The 16,506-nt window shown below is 39.6% G+C and overlaps 1 protein-coding gene and 1 pseudogene across 4 annotated transcripts in view; both read right to left on the bottom strand.

Annotated features, from left to right (window-relative positions):
* ENTPD1 (ectonucleoside triphosphate diphosphohydrolase 1) overlaps nt 1-16,203 on the bottom strand; it is an 87,059-nt gene extending 70,856 nt beyond the window's left edge. For 2 of the 4 annotated variants that reach the window (XM_086680496.1, XM_086680499.1), the window contains exon 1: nt 15,675-15,823. In XM_086680496.1, coding sequence (XP_086536622.1) covers nt 15,675-15,690 — 16 coding nt within the window. In that variant the 5' untranslated portion in view covers nt 15,691-15,823. Of the gene's footprint in view, nt 1-9,858; nt 9,974-15,674; nt 15,824-16,183 lie in introns of those variants that run through there. The other 2 variants (XM_086680497.1, XM_086680498.1) reach the window with 2 other exon arrangements.
* Nucleotides 12,802-15,668, bottom strand: LOC147576090 (large ribosomal subunit protein uL1 pseudogene; annotated as a pseudogene).
* Nucleotides 16,204-16,506: the final 303 nt, after the last annotated feature.

Raw genomic sequence — 16,506 nt, 5'->3', positions numbered from 1 at the left:
TTCTCATGTCATAAGATTTTTGTAAAGGTCAAATGAGGTAATGGGTTCAACGTGCTTAACATGGTACCTGGAAAACTCCTGTTTACGTTGTATCTTCCTTTTCAAATTTGCATATGATAGTTTTTATTTATGTAGTTTACATTAACAAGATCTTTCCATTTTTTAATATCACCTTAGAACCTCCATTTGGGGTTAATATCTAAGGTCAAGAGCAATTGGCCTTATAAAGGAAATCCTAAGTAGTAAAAGCAATAACCAAGAAGGACAACATACTCATAGCCCTAATCAAAAGGAAGTAAGTAGAAGTAAGCAGCTCAGAGTCTCAGAAATTAAAATTTGTGAGACGCTTATCAAAACTATCACCTACTAGGAAAAGATGTTAAAGATGTTAGAGCATATGACACTCTGTTAAGTTAAAACTAAACCAACTGCAGGACACATGAATAAAGTGACAGGACCCCAGTCAAGGCTCAGGCTTTCAAAGCACATCTGGACTCTGTATTAAGTTTCAGACAACACACTTAAAGTGAGACCTTAACAGCCTAGAACTGATCTGAAGCTTCCCAAAAAACAAGCGTTAGCCAACTGGAACTTGACAAAACAGTGAAATACAGTAGGAAAGCTGAGGCCTCTTCAGCTGGGGAATGGCAGACACGGAGGAGTCATGACAATATCCTTTCAAATATCTGAGGGACTATCCCACGGAAAGGGATTTAGATCTGGTCCACCTCTATGGCTCAGAGGGAAGTACTAGTGCAAATGGCAGAAGGAAGATGCAGGAAAGGAGAAACATTCAGTTAAATTTTAAAAAGAGCAAATCTTTGTAACAGATCTATCTTATATAGTAAGAGAACTCTATCTGGCATTTAGGAAAAGTAAAGTATAGGAGGGCAAGCAGAGACTCTAGGACTCAACAGAGAATTCAGCTTGATCAAGACGCTGGACTGTGGATTTGGCTGGTTTCTGATAACTTTTTCAGACATCCCTGGTAAGAAAAATAAAGCAGTGATATACTTTCTAAGACATGTTAACCATAAAATGAGGATAATAATAACATTGACCTGACAGAATTGTGTAAAGATAATAATAATATGTGGGAAAAGACTTCAATGGGAAAGACTAAAATGAAAACAAATAAACAAGCCCAGAGGAAACAGAGGGGAAAATTTCAATTATTATCCTCACAGAGATGAGAAAAAAATTGCATCTGTGAGACCAAAAGAGTGTACAATTTTGTTTAAATAAACAATTAGAAAATAAAAACAAGTTTTTAGAATTTTAAACTACAATAACTGAAAAATGAACTTGACAAATGTCTTTGAAATTTTAAGAATAAAGTTGAGAAAATATCCTAGAAGGTAGAGCTGACTGCCAAAGAGGATGGGGAGAAAACACAAGAAATTAAAATTATTAATACAAGAGAGACAGCACCTGACTAATACACCTTCCAGAAAGAAAGATCAGAGAAAACCATGGAAAGAAAATTATCAAAGAAACCATATGAGAAAATTTCCCAGAACTAAAGGACCTGAGTTGCCAGATGGGAGGGGCTGAATGCCCAACACAATAGATGAAAATAAACACACCCCAAAGTACATCACTATACATGTTTAGTACATAAGGGATAAAGAAAAAATCCTAAATGCTTTTTAGAAAACAGAGGGTGGGGTGGGAGGAACAAGTGGCATAAAAATAATTGGGAATAAGAATAGCATCAGACTTCAAAAATCCAAAAGACACAAAGGCCTCAACATTTTTAATCCAATGCACCTTTTCTCAGGAAGTACCAAAGGATGTGCTCCACCCAAATGAGGTAGTGAACCTAGGAAAAGGAAAAGATGTAGTACAAACGGAGAATCAAAATCAACAGTAGAAAGGTCAGGGGAAGAAGTCCAGGAAGACAACCATGCAGCAGTCTAGAAGAGCAATGAGCTTAGATGGGGATAGGACAACAGGTTCAGAGAGGAGGTTTTAAAAAAGAACAGACAAGAAAAGAAGGACAAAAAAGAAAAATTACTGACTACGTAGGAAAGTGTATCAAAGCGTTTGCAAAAAAGGATTACTAATAGAGAGACACTGAGAACTAAGCATATAAAGAAGTGAGAGGCCTTATTAATGTCAGTAAAAATAAAAAGTCCTATAGGAAAGAACATCTGAGACACAAACAATAATTAGTCATGCTAAAGGAAACATTGCATATGGATTTAACCAAAACTTGTGACATCACGATGGTGTGGAGAAGGCAACCCTGCAGGAATGTAAGAAAGCAAACCACTCATGGGGCACCTGGGTGGCTGACTTTGGCTCAGGTCATGATCTCACAGTTTGTGGGTTCAAGCCCCACATTGGGCTCTGTGCTGACAGCTCAGAGCCTGGAGCCTGCTTCACATTCTGGGTCTCCCTCTCTCTCTGGTCCTCCCCAACTCACTCTGTCTCTCTGTCTCTCTCTCAAAAATAAACATTAAAAAAATAAAAAATAAATAAAAAAAAGAAAGGCACTCAGCTACCAAAATAAGCAACAGAAAGCACAAATACCAGAAGAGATTCTGAATCTCTTTTCTCAAATCCTTTCTCTTCCCATCCCTTTATTAACGTTGGTACTTATTAGGTATCATTCTTCATCCTCTTCTGTTTTCATTCTCTACCCTTTCCAAGGAGATTTATTCATGCCCATCCTTTCCAACTCCAACTCTCATTATCTCTGGATTTTGGACAGACCTCTCTAAGCTCTAGACCCAAATTTCCAGCAATCAACATAGTATCTCTGCTTGATGTCTTATAACCATCTTGTGTTCAGCATGTGCCAGGATGAACTTGTTATCTCTCTCCTCCTCTGTCAAATCTACTCTCCTTCCCCACTTCCTAGCCTTATTTTATAAGCACTTACTGACCCAATCATTCAAATCTAAACTTGAGAATAAGTCTTGACATCTCTTTCTCCTTCTCTCCCAACAAACCACTTAGCTCTCTACTTCAGACTCTATAATTCAGAAAATTGTCTAAATCCAGCCCCTCCCATTCATTCCCCTACCCCCACACCCTGCACCATCAATGCCTTAGTGCAGGTCCCCATCACTTCTCGCCTACTGGGCTACTGCAGAAACCCAATACGAGTCTCCCTCCATCGCTCACCAATCTTGGTTCATTCCCTAGACTGCTGCCAGAATGATTTCACAAAGCCAAGTCTTATGACCACCAAGCATGATGGTAGCATAAGTGAAAATACTTTGCCACACTCCCACATTTTTGTGAAAATCTACAACTATGCCTTAAAAGAAATGGGATTTTTTTCCCAAATGAAAAGCCGCTGTATTCAAATTAAGACATGACACTAATGGCCAGCATCATCTCTTCTGAGACATGGCAGCATAACCAGGCACAAGTAAGTAGAGGCCTTAGTTGGCCCTCCTAAACACCCATTAACTTAGAAAGAACAAACGCACATTACAGGAGAAGAGCAGCAGAGTGTGATGGGAGAGGCAAGGGTAACTCTTTGAGAAGCCCCGGGTTGGTTGTTTTGTCTCGCTTTGTTTTGTTTGTTTGAGTTTGTTTTTGCCTCTGTGAATTGGCAGCCATGTGTCTACCATGAGTATTAAAGAGATCTTAGAATTGATCTCCAAAAAAAAAGGCATTACTCAGGCAAGGCACTAAGCAGTGGAACAGCTGCTCACTCTTCAGTTCAACATAAATTTGCTGTCAGTAGGGAAGGGACAAGAGAAGAAAACAGGTCCTAAGAAGGGTCCTTCCTGGATGTCTTTATGCCTCTGGACAATAACATTGAGAGAATTCTGACAACTATAGACTGTCCTCTCAAACATGACTAAATAGTGACAGGACATTTGCCTTCCTTCCTGGATCTGAGTTAGCTTTTTTTGGCTAGAGGATTGAAATATCTTCCCACATGTAGAAGGGGATCTAGCACTTAGTGACTGCATTCTTCCAGGATCCAAAGGGAATTTGAGGGGGCCAAGGGGAGACTATGCATTCCAATCATCTCTAACACTGGGCTAGGATGAATCTCCCCCAACACTTCCTTCAATTCTTTTTAGAACAAGGTGAAAAATACACACATTCATTTGCACACACATACAAAAGGAATCTTTTTTTTTTTTAAGGGTAAGGCCTTAGACTAAATAAATTTTACAGTAAAGTAGAAAGAATGATGAAGGAAAAGCTTGCCTCTAAAATAGATATGATGCAAGAACGAGAGAGAAATCTTTCCTTGTTTATTTTTTAGTTAGATACAAGAGGATGTTGCTATGAGAAGAGAACAGACTAAGATAAAAGATCATGGTAACCAAAAACACTGCAGCTGAATGAAAAGTTTATATTGGAGATAATTAAGGAAAATTGCATCAATGATGTAGAGCATATTGTAGGAAAACACTCTCAGAATACAAAGAAAAACCAATGAAGGAAAGGAAAGAGAAAGAAAGAGATAGAGAAAGGTAGATGGTGTTCAGAGATTAGAGATCCAAATAATAGGTCCTGGAGGGAAAAAATGAACAAAGCAGGAACACTGATAGGAGTTATGCCAAGAGAAATCTTTCTTGCTCCTAAAGAAGTCCTGAATTTGGCAATCAAGGGGGTTTACCATATTCTAGGCAAAATCTGTGAAAGGAAGTCTGTACTCAGTTGTCTTGCTGTAAGAAGTATAAATGTCAGGACTAGAGAACAGAAGAACATTAGGGCTGGAAAACAGCTGTCCTCAAACTTCTCAGCACCAGACACCTCAAGACAGTAGAAGAATATTTGCAAGTACAGGAGGGGATAAGATGTCTATATTTAGACAAATTGTCACCCTCTTACCACACTGATGCCCTTTCTAAAAAATTACTTTGGTATGCTGACTAGAGCATTATGAAGAGAAACAAAGTTAAGAACTCAAGGATGGGATTGAACGCATAATGAGAAAAGAACTATATTGAAACCAATTAAATCCATGGAGGGATGAGTATAATTATTAATATCCAAATAAAAAGGAAAAACCTATTAAATAAATGCCTAATATAGTTTTAGATACTGTAATTTATAATATTATGAAATTAAATAATTAAAATAAGAAAGGAAGACCAAGGGAAGCAAAAGCTCTTAAATTCTTACCTTTCATAACACAGCCACAATTACTCTTGTTTTTACTTTGATATTAAGATAAACTTAAGCTCAGGAATGTTTTTATTTTCATTTAATATATCCACAGACAAAAATAAAAATAAGATATCTGTTATCCACAGCTTTCTAGAAATATAAAAATAAATAAGCAAAAGTGCAGAGTCCATATAGCAAAAAGCATAATATGAGAAAACATTCAACACCAGGGAGAATAAAACAAGAATGGTACGTAAAATAAATGTGAACTAATATAAATTCCTCCATGAAAACTCCAGAGACTCAACTTGGATTTAAAAAGCCAATGGTTCATGGGGCACCTGGGTGGCTCAGTCAGTTAAACGTCCAACTTTGGCTCAGATCATGATCTCACAGTTTGTGAGTTTGAGCCCTGCGTCAGGCTCTGTGCACAGCTTGGAGCCTGCTTTGGATCCTGTGCCTCATTCTCTCTCTGTCCCTCCCCCACTTGTGCTCTCTCTCTCTCTCTCTGCCTCTCAAAAATAAATACATGAAAAAAAGTTTTTTTAAAAAAGCCAATGGTTCATAAAGGATACATGGAGAATAAAATGAAAATTCCAGCTGGCTTCTTTGCAGAAATTGACAAGCTGATCCTAAAATTCATATGGAAATTCAAGGGACCCCAAAGAGTAAAAACAATCTTGAAAAAAAGAACTGACTCTGATTTTTAAACTTACTACAAAGTTATAGTAATCAAGACAGGGTGGAACTGACACAGAGATAGACATACAGATCAACAGAATAGAGCTGAGAGTCCTCACATTTACAGTCAATTGCTTTTCAACAAGGCTGCCAAGAAAATTCACTGGGGAAGAGAAAATCTTTCCAATAAATAGTGCTGGGACAACTGGATATTCACATGAAGTTGGGCCTCCACCTCATACCACATCCAAAAAATTATTCAAAATGGATCAAAGACCTAAATGTGAGAGCTAAAACCAGAAAATCGTTCAAACAAAACATAAGTGCAAATGTTCATGACTATGGATTAGACAAAGGTTCCTACTCCAAAGAAGATCTACAAATACCCATTAAACACACAAACAGATGCTCAGAATCATTAGCCATCAAGGAAATGCAAATCAAAGCCACGAGACACCACTTCACGCTCAATATGATGGCTATAATCAAAGATCAATACAAAAATAAAAAGGGCTAGGTAAGGATGGAGAGAGACTGCAACCATCACACACTGCTGGTGGGAATGTAAAATGATGCAGCTACTTTGGAAAACAGTCTGGCAGTTCCTCAAATGGTTAAGCATAGACATATGACCCACTTCTTGGTATATATCCAAGAGAAATTAAGAACATAGATCCACACAAAAACTAGTCCATGAATGCTCAGAGCAGCATTATTCATAATGATAAAAGGTAGACACACCTCAAATATCCACTAAGTGATGAATGGATAAAATGTGGTTTATCCATACAGTGGAATATATGATAGGAAATGTTCAGAAGAGACAAAACTTTAGCAGAAAGGAGGCCGGTGTTTGCCAAAGGCTGTGGGGGGAAGAAACGGTATGTGGAGATGGAATGGAAGCGACTAATGGGTACAGAGTTTCTTTCTGGGGTGATAAAATATTCCAAAATTGATTGTAGCGATGACTACACAATTCTGTGAACGTAGTAAAAAACACCGAAAAGTGGATGTTAAGTGGGTGAATTATGTGGTATGTGAATTATATCTCAAAATAATAGTAAGATCAACAACTATGAGTTCAAATCTCAACTTCAACACGGACCAATGGAGAGACTTTTGCTAACTCACTTCTTCAGTCTCTCGTTTGTAAGACAGGGACAGTAAACAGTATTGATCTCCAAAACTTGTTTGAGAACTGAGTTAACAGCTGTAACGTGACTAGAACAGCAGGTGGTCCAATACACACGGAACCTGTAGGTTAACTAAGTAAAGTCACCACCACTTCCACGCATTAAAAACTTACTGTATTCGTTTCCTACGGCTGCCATAACAAATTACCACCAACTTGGTGGCTTAAAGCAAAATACACATTTACTCTCTCACAGTTTCACAGGTCCAAAGTCTGAAATCAGCTTCATTGGGCTGAAATCAGGGTGTTGGCAGAGCCGTTCTTCCTTTTCCATCTTCTAAACTCCATTCCATGCATTCCTTGGCTAGTGGCCCTCTCCCCCACATTCAAAGCCAGAGGCACAGCATCTTGCTTCAGTGGTTACATTGCCTTCTGTGACAAATCCCCCACTCCCTCCCTCTTATAAGGATATTGGTTGCATTTAGGGCCCGCCTGGCTAATCCAGGATACTCTCCCCAGTTAAAGATCCTTAATTTAATCACATCTGTGAAGACTCTTTTTCAATAGGACATGCATGAATTCTAAAGATTAGGAGCTATAATTTTTGCAGCCTACCTCGGTTACTATATTGACCAAAAAAGAAGAAAAAGAAAGTAAATCTATGGGGAAAAGCTCTATTTCTATGAAAAAATCTATTTCTCAACTCACCAAAAGAAAGCAATAAAAAGAAAACATAGGGGCTCCTGGGTGACTCAGTCAGTGAAGCATCTGGCTCGATTTTGGCTCAGGTCATGATCTCATGGTTCGTGGGATCAAGCCCCACAATGACAGCAGGCCCCACAATTGTGACAGGCTCCACAATGACAGCAGGATTCTCTCTCTCTCTCTCTCTCTCTCTCTCTGCCCCTCCCGTGCACTCTCTCTGTCTCTCCAAATAAATTAATTTAAAAAAATATTTAAAAGAAGACATTAAGCAAAAGATGGTACCAGCAACGTTTTTACACAGCTGAAATTAGAAAATATGAGTACTGTACTATTAATTTCTGTTAACTAACCCTGTTCACTGGAAACAAGGGTTGTTCGGGTTCTATCTACCCTGTCTCTTGAACACAAAGCCTAAAAAATTATTTTACTGATGACGCATCACTTCAGATGTCTTTTTGTGCATGTGTCTGAGTCTTTATCCACTTAAGCGATTCTGTTCTAGTTTTATGGTTCAGTGATTCTGACCCCACCTCTTAAATCCTGCCAAACAGTCCCACATCCTGGCTCTGGCCTCCTGGAACCTGCCATGGTTACATGAAACAGAGAGGCCGGGTAATTCTCACTCACAGCCACTGCATACTTCCTAGCCATACGAGGCTCAGCTGCTTCAGGTGTCACCTGAGAACTTCCTCTCACCTTTTTGTCTCTTTCCCAACACTGAATTACTCCTTCTCTGCATCTTCTTGACCTTCCCTCCGTACTCCCAACTTTTCATCATGCCCCTACTTTTCTAACAAGCCACAATAAAAATGACTCAGGTCGCATTTCCCCACCAGAACTGAAAATAATGGATATTGACTATCATTTCACATAGGAGAAAATTATGCTTGGGGAGGGGTTACCATATGATTGAAATGACTGGATAGATTTTTAAATACCCACTCTTATGTCTTAAAAACAGAATATATCTCCTTTATAAGCATTCACAAAAAATTCACTACATGCTTAAGTACAAAGAAACCTCAGAAATTATAAAGCCATATTCTCTATCCATTGTGAAATAAAATGAAATTGTAATTAAAATAGTTTAAACAAAAATAACAATCACTTGGAACTTAAAAAATATATATTATTCTGGGTTAAAGAGACCATAAAAATGCAGTATCAAACTATTTTGAAAACCACAGCATCACTGATAAAAGTGTATTGGATCTATTTACAGCTATAAGTCTTTGTACAAAAAAAAACACTAAGGGAAGACTCAGAAAAACTGTTGTGAATATGGCAGAAAAACTTGAATATCTTTATTTGATGAAGAGCTCACATAAATTAAATTGAAAACATAAAATCCAAATAAGTAATAAAAGGGCAAAGGATATAAACAGTATACAAAAGAAGAAGGACATTATGTTAAAAAACACTGAATTTACTGGTAATTAAAGAAATACTAATTCGGGGTGCCTGGGTGGCTCAGTAGGTTGAGCGTCCTACTCTTGATTTTGGCTCAGGTCACAATCTGACAGTTTCATGAGTTTGAGCCCGATGTTGGGCTCTGCATTGCCAGTGCAGAGCTTGCTTGGGACTCTCTCTCTCTCTGCCCCTCCCCTGCTCATGCTCTCTCTGTCTCTCTCAAAATTAATAACAAAATTAAAAAAACACAAATTAAAACAACATAAAAGTAGATAAGCTTATTTTTTAAAAAAACACCAAAGCTGTCAGGGATGCAACAAAACAGGAGTTGCTTGTGGAAGCATGAAATGTCCACCCTTACAGAAAGCAACTTGGCAACAGTAATAAAGAACTTTAAAAACTATTTACAAGTTTTAATCTGGTATTTCTACTTCTGGGACTCTATCTATCCTAGCATGCAACCCTACGTATGGAAAAACTTTATGCATAAAGACGTTTATTGGAAATGGTAACAACCTAAATGTTCAATAACAGGAGAATTATTAAATTATAGGACCATAAAAATTGTGATAACAGAGCAAGGCTAAGATAGAAATGTTCGTGCTTCACTGCTATGCTAAAATCCAGGCTTTAAAACTGTATGTACAGCCTAACAATCATAATGCCATCTCATAATTTTTCAAGATCCTAGCCAAGAAAATGCAAAAAGAGAAACAACACAGGCATAGTAAAAGGAACTGCAAGGAAATACACCAAGATATTGTCGGGAATGATTGTTTTTCTTTTCTCCCCTAATCTATATTTTCATGTTTTCTTTAACGGGCATGTGCCATATTACTTACACTCTCACGGTCATAAAGAATTGTCCACATCCCTTCTATGAATCAAAAGGAAACACTTCTTTATGAAGGACATGTACTGCCATTGTTCCTGGGTCTCTAAAGTCATGTTGATATTCTAGCACAAACACAACAGGATGGAAGCATGTTACACAAACTCTCCTCTGCCTTCTTTTCTCCAACAGCTTCTTTTTTCCTCATAATTCCCTCAATTTTCCAAACTAAAGAAATTTCACTGGTCCTCTCTGCACCCACTTCCCCCCTTTGCACCTAGAATCATTCCCACCTCACTTCTGCAGAGTGGGTACAATGCCCCAGGCACACTATTCCCAGTCTCAGAGCCCTGAGTCCCTGCTACCCCTACTCCATGGTACTCCAAACATCCAGGAAAGGGTTCTAGAGACAATACTTCTCCAGTACTTCTCAGGTTGGAGGCAGGGAATAAAAGCAGGGAGACTTGGAGCCATGGAGAAAAAGTGGGAGATATTTAGAAACTCTTCACAGGGCCTTTTTAGTAATAATAGTTTGTGTGCGATAAATTCAGACTTCTTTCTTGTGTGGCAAATTAGAGGTTAGCTTCCTGTTCTAGGCCATGTATTGAATAAACGAATAAACCATTCATTTATTGAAGAAATAAATGGCCCCTGGCTGAATGAATGAACGAACGAATGAATGAATGACATTTCCCATGATCCTGCAATGACATAGGTAATCTGTGACTCAAAGTCTCCTCTGGCGAAGGAAACAAAAACAAAATCAAACTATTGATATTACTCCAAAATAAAAAGCTTTTGTACAACAAAGGAAACCATCAAGAAAACAAAAAGGCAACCTACTGAATGGGAGAAGATGTTTGCAAATGACACATCTGACAAGGGGTTAATATCCAAAATATATAAAGAATTTATACAACTCAACACCAAAACAAACAAACAAACAAACAAACAAAATAATCCAATTGAAAAATGGACAGGAGACATGAATAGACATTTTTTCAAGAAAGACATACAGATTGCCAACAGATACATGAAAAGATGCTCAACATCACTCATCATCAGAGAAATGCAAATCACACCACAATGAGATATCATCTCACACCTGTCAGATTAGCTAAAATCAAAAACATATGAAATAATACGTGTTGGTGAGGATGTGGAGAAAAATGAATCCTCATGCACTGTTGGTGGGAATGCAAGTTGGTGCAGCCACTGTGGAAAACAGTATGGAGCTTCCTCAAAAAATAAAAATAGAACTACCATATCATCTAGTAATTCCACTACTGGGTATTTACCCAAGGAAAATGAAAACACTAATTTTAAAAGTATGTGCACCAGGGACACCTGGGTGGCTCACTCAGTTGAGTGTCCAACTCTTGATTTTGGCTCAGGTCATAATCTCAAGGTTCGTGAGTTTGAGCCCAGCATTGTGCTCCATGCTGACAGTGCAGAGCCTACTAGGGATTCTCCCTCTCCCTCTCTCTGCCCTTCCCTCTCTCCCTTTCCTTCTCCCTCTCTCTCTCAAAAATAAATAAACTTTAAAAAATATATATGCACCCTTATGTTTATTGCAGCATTATTTACAAGAGCCAAGATATGGAAGCAACCCAAGCATCCATCAATAGATGAATGAATAAAGAAGAGATGGTAGGGGCACCTGGCTGGCTCAGTCAGTGGAACACACAACCCTTGATCTCAGGGTTGTGAGTTCAAGACCCATGTTGGGCATGGAGCCTACTTAAAAAAATGAAATAAAGAAAGAAGAGGCATTATATATATTCAAGGAATATTAATCAGCCATAAAAAGAATAAAGACTGAGATCTTGCCATTTGCAACAACATAGATGGATCTAGAGGGTATAATGCTAAGCGAAATAAGTCAGTCAGAGAAAAACAAATACCATAGGATTTCATTCGTGTGGATTTTAAGAAACAAAACAAACAAAGAGGGAAAAACAAAAATAGACTCTTAAATTCAGAGAACAAACTGGTAGCTGCCAGAGCAGGGGATGAACTAGGTAAAGGGGATTAAGAGTACATTTATCATCATGAGCACCAAGTAATGTATAGAATTGTTGAATCAATAAAACTAATATAACTAATATAAACTAATATAACTCCACATGTTAATTACACTTGAATAAAATAAATGTCCCCTCTTCCTATACTATCTCTGGGCCCTTGGCCAAGTGACTTCCCTCCTCAGCTATGAGATGCAGAAACCAATATCACAGGTTTGTTGTGAAGATTCTATGACACAATGCATATAAAAATTACAGTGCCTGGTACATAGTAATCAATGTTAGCTCTTATTATTAACACTTCACAGAGTCTGGTTTCAGTTAGAGTTGGTTGTATATATGTCTGTCTTCCTTCACTAGACTGTGAGCAAACTGTTTATATCTCACCCATCTGGCATGGGGACTTACAAATGGTAGACACACAATAATATTTGTCAAATTGCTTTGAAGGTATGCCAGGAAGAGGAAAGGGAGGGTGCTGGAAACAAGTTTAACGTACTTTATGATTTTACTCAGAGCCAACCTCTGCAGTGTATGTTTTTCTTCTATTACCAGAACACATTGTCTCGGACTATAAGGTTGCTATTAAATGGGGCTGGAGAGGCACTATTTCTGGAACCAGATGCTCTGTTCAGAGATAGTGAGGTTGTGCTATGAGGCATCTGAAATCTCCAGTTTGGCCCCTGGCTGAATGGGGAGTGGGGGCTAAAGTTCTGCCAGAGCTGGACTGGCCAACCTGGGTACCCTGGCATGGGGCCACATCAGCTCTGATGATCAGCCTCCTAGAAGGGATGCATCTTGTTTCTCAGCGTATTCACTTAGGGGGGTATCTTAATAGAGTGAATAAAAGAGCGATATGTACCAGCGGGAACTCTACTGAAAACTCATAGGTCCCCTTTTATTTCTCATTTATTTTTTTATTTACTTACTTATTTTGGCAGCACTAGGGTTTATTAAACTGTGCCTTAGTACAGGTACTGGGGCTTGCCCATGGTATTCTTGAAGTATCAAAGCTAGGAGGTTCTGCCAATTCTTCTCGAGCAATGACACCAGGAAATTGACAGCTAAGTCGATGTTGTTCACAAGCTCATCATCTGTCGTCTTCATGTGGCCAACTTCACTTCATCTACTTTGACCACTATGTTCTCATTGTAGGCCAGCAAGGAAGGGAACTTGCCAGGCTTAGTCAGGCCTGGACCCAGGATTTGTGGGATCTGCTTGCTCAGAGATTCTGAAGCAAAAAAGGCATTATACTTCTTGGCCAGCTTCTTGACTAATTTTTTATTCTTGTTGAGTTTCTTCAATGCCTCAATGTCCATGTGGGGAATAACCATAGCCTTGGCCTCATTACAGTGCTGCTGGTCCCCTAAAACACATACAGAGAACGTGGGGCAGGGAGTGGACGTAAGCCTGACGTTGCCCAAGAAGAATTTGTCCTTCAGAGGGTTATAGTTCTTCAAGCTGACCTGCAGCTCCACCATCTCCCCAAACTCCTGGTGCTTGGGCTGGCTGGTTCCTGGGCAGGACTTCCCGCACCGCCTCATACAGGGTGTCACGGGAGACTTTGTTGCTCATGGTGCCACGCACCACAATAATCAGAAAAGAGTCATAGGGTCCCTTTTAAACTAGCCTTCTGATTCTTGGATAAACATCAGCTAAAAAAATAATACTTAGTTTGCTAAATATTTGTTGAGTTCCTATTATGTGTTAAACATTGTACTAGACACTGCCAATCCAAAGGTGAATAAAGAAATTATAATCAGGGTAAGGGGGAGGAAATGCAGAGGACAGCAATGTGGATGAGTATCATGAGCACCAGCTTAGGCGTAAGCAGTGGAGGTGTAGAAACATCCAAGTCAGGGGTTATTCTAAGGCTCAAGGGAAGGAGAAGGCATGAAGTGGCAGTTGGTAACCAAGATAAAGCTTGAAAGAATGATTGCAACAGCTCACATTTACTGAACACATACTCTACACGTCAGATCCTATTCTGAGAATTTTGCATAAATTCCTCAATTAGTCTTTATAATAACGCTATGAGGTAGATATTATTATTCTCTTCATTTTATAGATGAAGAAACCAAGGCACTCAGTTAGTAAATGGTGGAGCTGGGATTCAAATCTAGGCAGTCGGGCTCCAGACTGAAGGGGAAGGAGAAGGCCAGATAGGCCTTCAAGGCAGAAGCAAGTGCCATGTAACAGTCTGAGAGGGCGGAAAGGAACAAGGTCACTTGGGGAACTGAAAGTGGCTGGGGGTGGGGACCGAAGTTCAGAGATGACTGGGCTCACTCTGCAGGTTAGAAGGGAAACCAGAGGAAGGGTATTTCTGGTCTGGACTTGGAAAAACTAGCTGTGTGATTACTGTCACATAACCCCTCCTGGTCCCACTCTCTTCCTTTTGTAAAAGGGTAAAACTAACAATACCTGGGGTCTATCATAGAGAATGGCCATGAGCACCAAGTGAGAAAATGTATGTGAATTGATAGCAAAGCACAGATTCCTTCTCAGACTTGAGATTTCATCAGTATCATTTCTCCCAGTAGCTCAAAGCTCTGCAAACTCCGAATCAACCACATGTGGCCGTAGTAGCCAGAGCCTTCAGGAGGTGTAACAGTGAGAGTATAGAAAAAAAGCCTATAGACCCTGAGTCCAACGACCTGTATCTAAATTCACCATTCACTAACAGTGTGATCCCAAGGCAAGCAACACTCTCATTATATCACCACCATGTGGAAAATGGGAATGATAATGATAGCACTCACCTCTTAAGTTGATGTGAGGAATAAATAATACAGGTAATGTGTTTAGAATAGCTCCCGGCGCAGAGTAAAGACTTAGTAAATGTTAATAGCTTTTATCACTATCATTAAGAACCCGTTGACTACTCATCCCATTGCTCTGCATTCTATGTGATAAAAACGTGTGGGGCTATCAGAAATTAGAGATGAAGAAGAACGTTTGCAACCCTACACAACCACACTGCTGTGGAGACTCTCCCTGACTCCCACGGGCTGGCAAGCAGCTGGCTCTCCATCGTGGCAGAAAATGCCCAAAAGAGGTAAAAGATAGAGAGCGCACACCATCTGTGCAAACGAGGCTGCTCTTACAGTTTTTAGACAAAATCTAAATATAGTCACCCAGATATGCCTTGCTTTTTTAAGATAAAACTGTTCACCCCTCCACCCCTTCACTCCACCCCCACCCAGACACACACCATACATATACACACATCCCAAGAAGCGGTTCGTCTTTTTTAAGACATACTGTGAGGTCCTGTTGTGACAGCCTCTTGCCACATTAACTTCTCTATCTAACTCCTGGCAGAGAACCCTTGGCTAATTTAACAACAGGAAAGCACGCAGGAAACTTGAGAACAAAACAAATCTCCTACACACAGAGCCCAGCATCTTCAAGCAAACTCGCTGAGGTACAGACCCGAAGCAAGATGACTCTGGACTATAAATGAGGCAGCTGCTTCTTAAAACCGCAAAGGGATGGAAGGAGTCATTTGCCGCTAAAACACTAGAGCTGAATGCAAATTGATCATGAATATTCATGAGCCCCTCCAGCTTACTCAAGAGCCACCCTTCACTAAAACCCCGGGGCTTTGCTTCCTAAAAAGTTTCCCAAAGTTCTTTCTCTGCCTCCTCTCTGAAGGAGAGGGTGGGAAAGTTCATTTGGGGATTTATGCCTCTTGCTCTTTCAAGTACTTGCTTTTGGTCTGGGTTTTTGGGGTTTTTTTCCTTCTTTTTTTTTTTTCTTTGGTTTGTTCTTAAGGATTCAGATCAAATCAATTTGCTCTTACCCTTTCTATCTTCCATAATTGGCAGCTTTTGTTTTCTTCCTCTTTGCTCTTTATTTTTTTCAGCTTCTGCTTGCTGTGGTCGGTCTCAGTGAGAGAGGTACTCAAGGAACCGAGATATAACAGACCCTCGGGCTTGTGGGAGGGGCTAAATTAGCCGGCCCAGTTTCGGAAGGAACCTCAAACCCTATGTCTCTTTCATTGACTGGAAAGAATAGATTGGCTGAGTCCCGCTGCTCATTTCCCTAAAGCACACGAAGATTTGACCGGGTTGGGGTTGTCATTTTTCGTATTCTTAAAGCTATGTATGTTCAAGTATCTCGCTCTCCCTCTCATTTTGTTACAGAAATCCATTTTTTTTCTCTCGAGAAATGTTATCTTGGCTGCAAGCAAAAAAGCCATTTACTTATTGCAGTTTTGAAGCCAGATAACTAGAAGCTTGTTACCTGATACCCACTAGAAAAACTAGAAGAACTCAAGAACAGTTCTTCCTGCCCCATAAAGCTGATTACCTCTGGTCGGCTGAAGAGCAATCCCTTTTCCAGGCTCATTAGACCACAAGAGCAACAGTCCTGTCACGGATGGATGCTGTGGCAGGAAAAGTCACTGTGGCAGGAGAAGTCACATTATTGGTGGGAAGGCAGAGGAGGCTGGGAACCGCTATCCAGCTGTATTGATGCAAGTCGTCCACCTTTTCCAAACTTTAACGTCCCACCTCCGAAGTCTTCGCAGCATGAACTGCCACACCCAGGTTTTGCCAAGATGAGTCAAATGCAGATAAGAGGCTGACCAAAACATTTTCAAATTGTGTATTTATGTTATTTTGAAATCAGGA

This window comes from Puma concolor, chromosome D2, assembly GCF_028749965.1.
Source record: "Puma concolor isolate L17-30 chromosome D2, mPumCon1.1.hap2, whole genome shotgun sequence".
Taxonomy (NCBI): Eukaryota; Metazoa; Chordata; class Mammalia; order Carnivora; family Felidae; genus Puma; species Puma concolor.
Note: the sequence above shows the minus strand (reverse complement) of the source record. Positions and strands in the feature narration are given on the sequence as shown.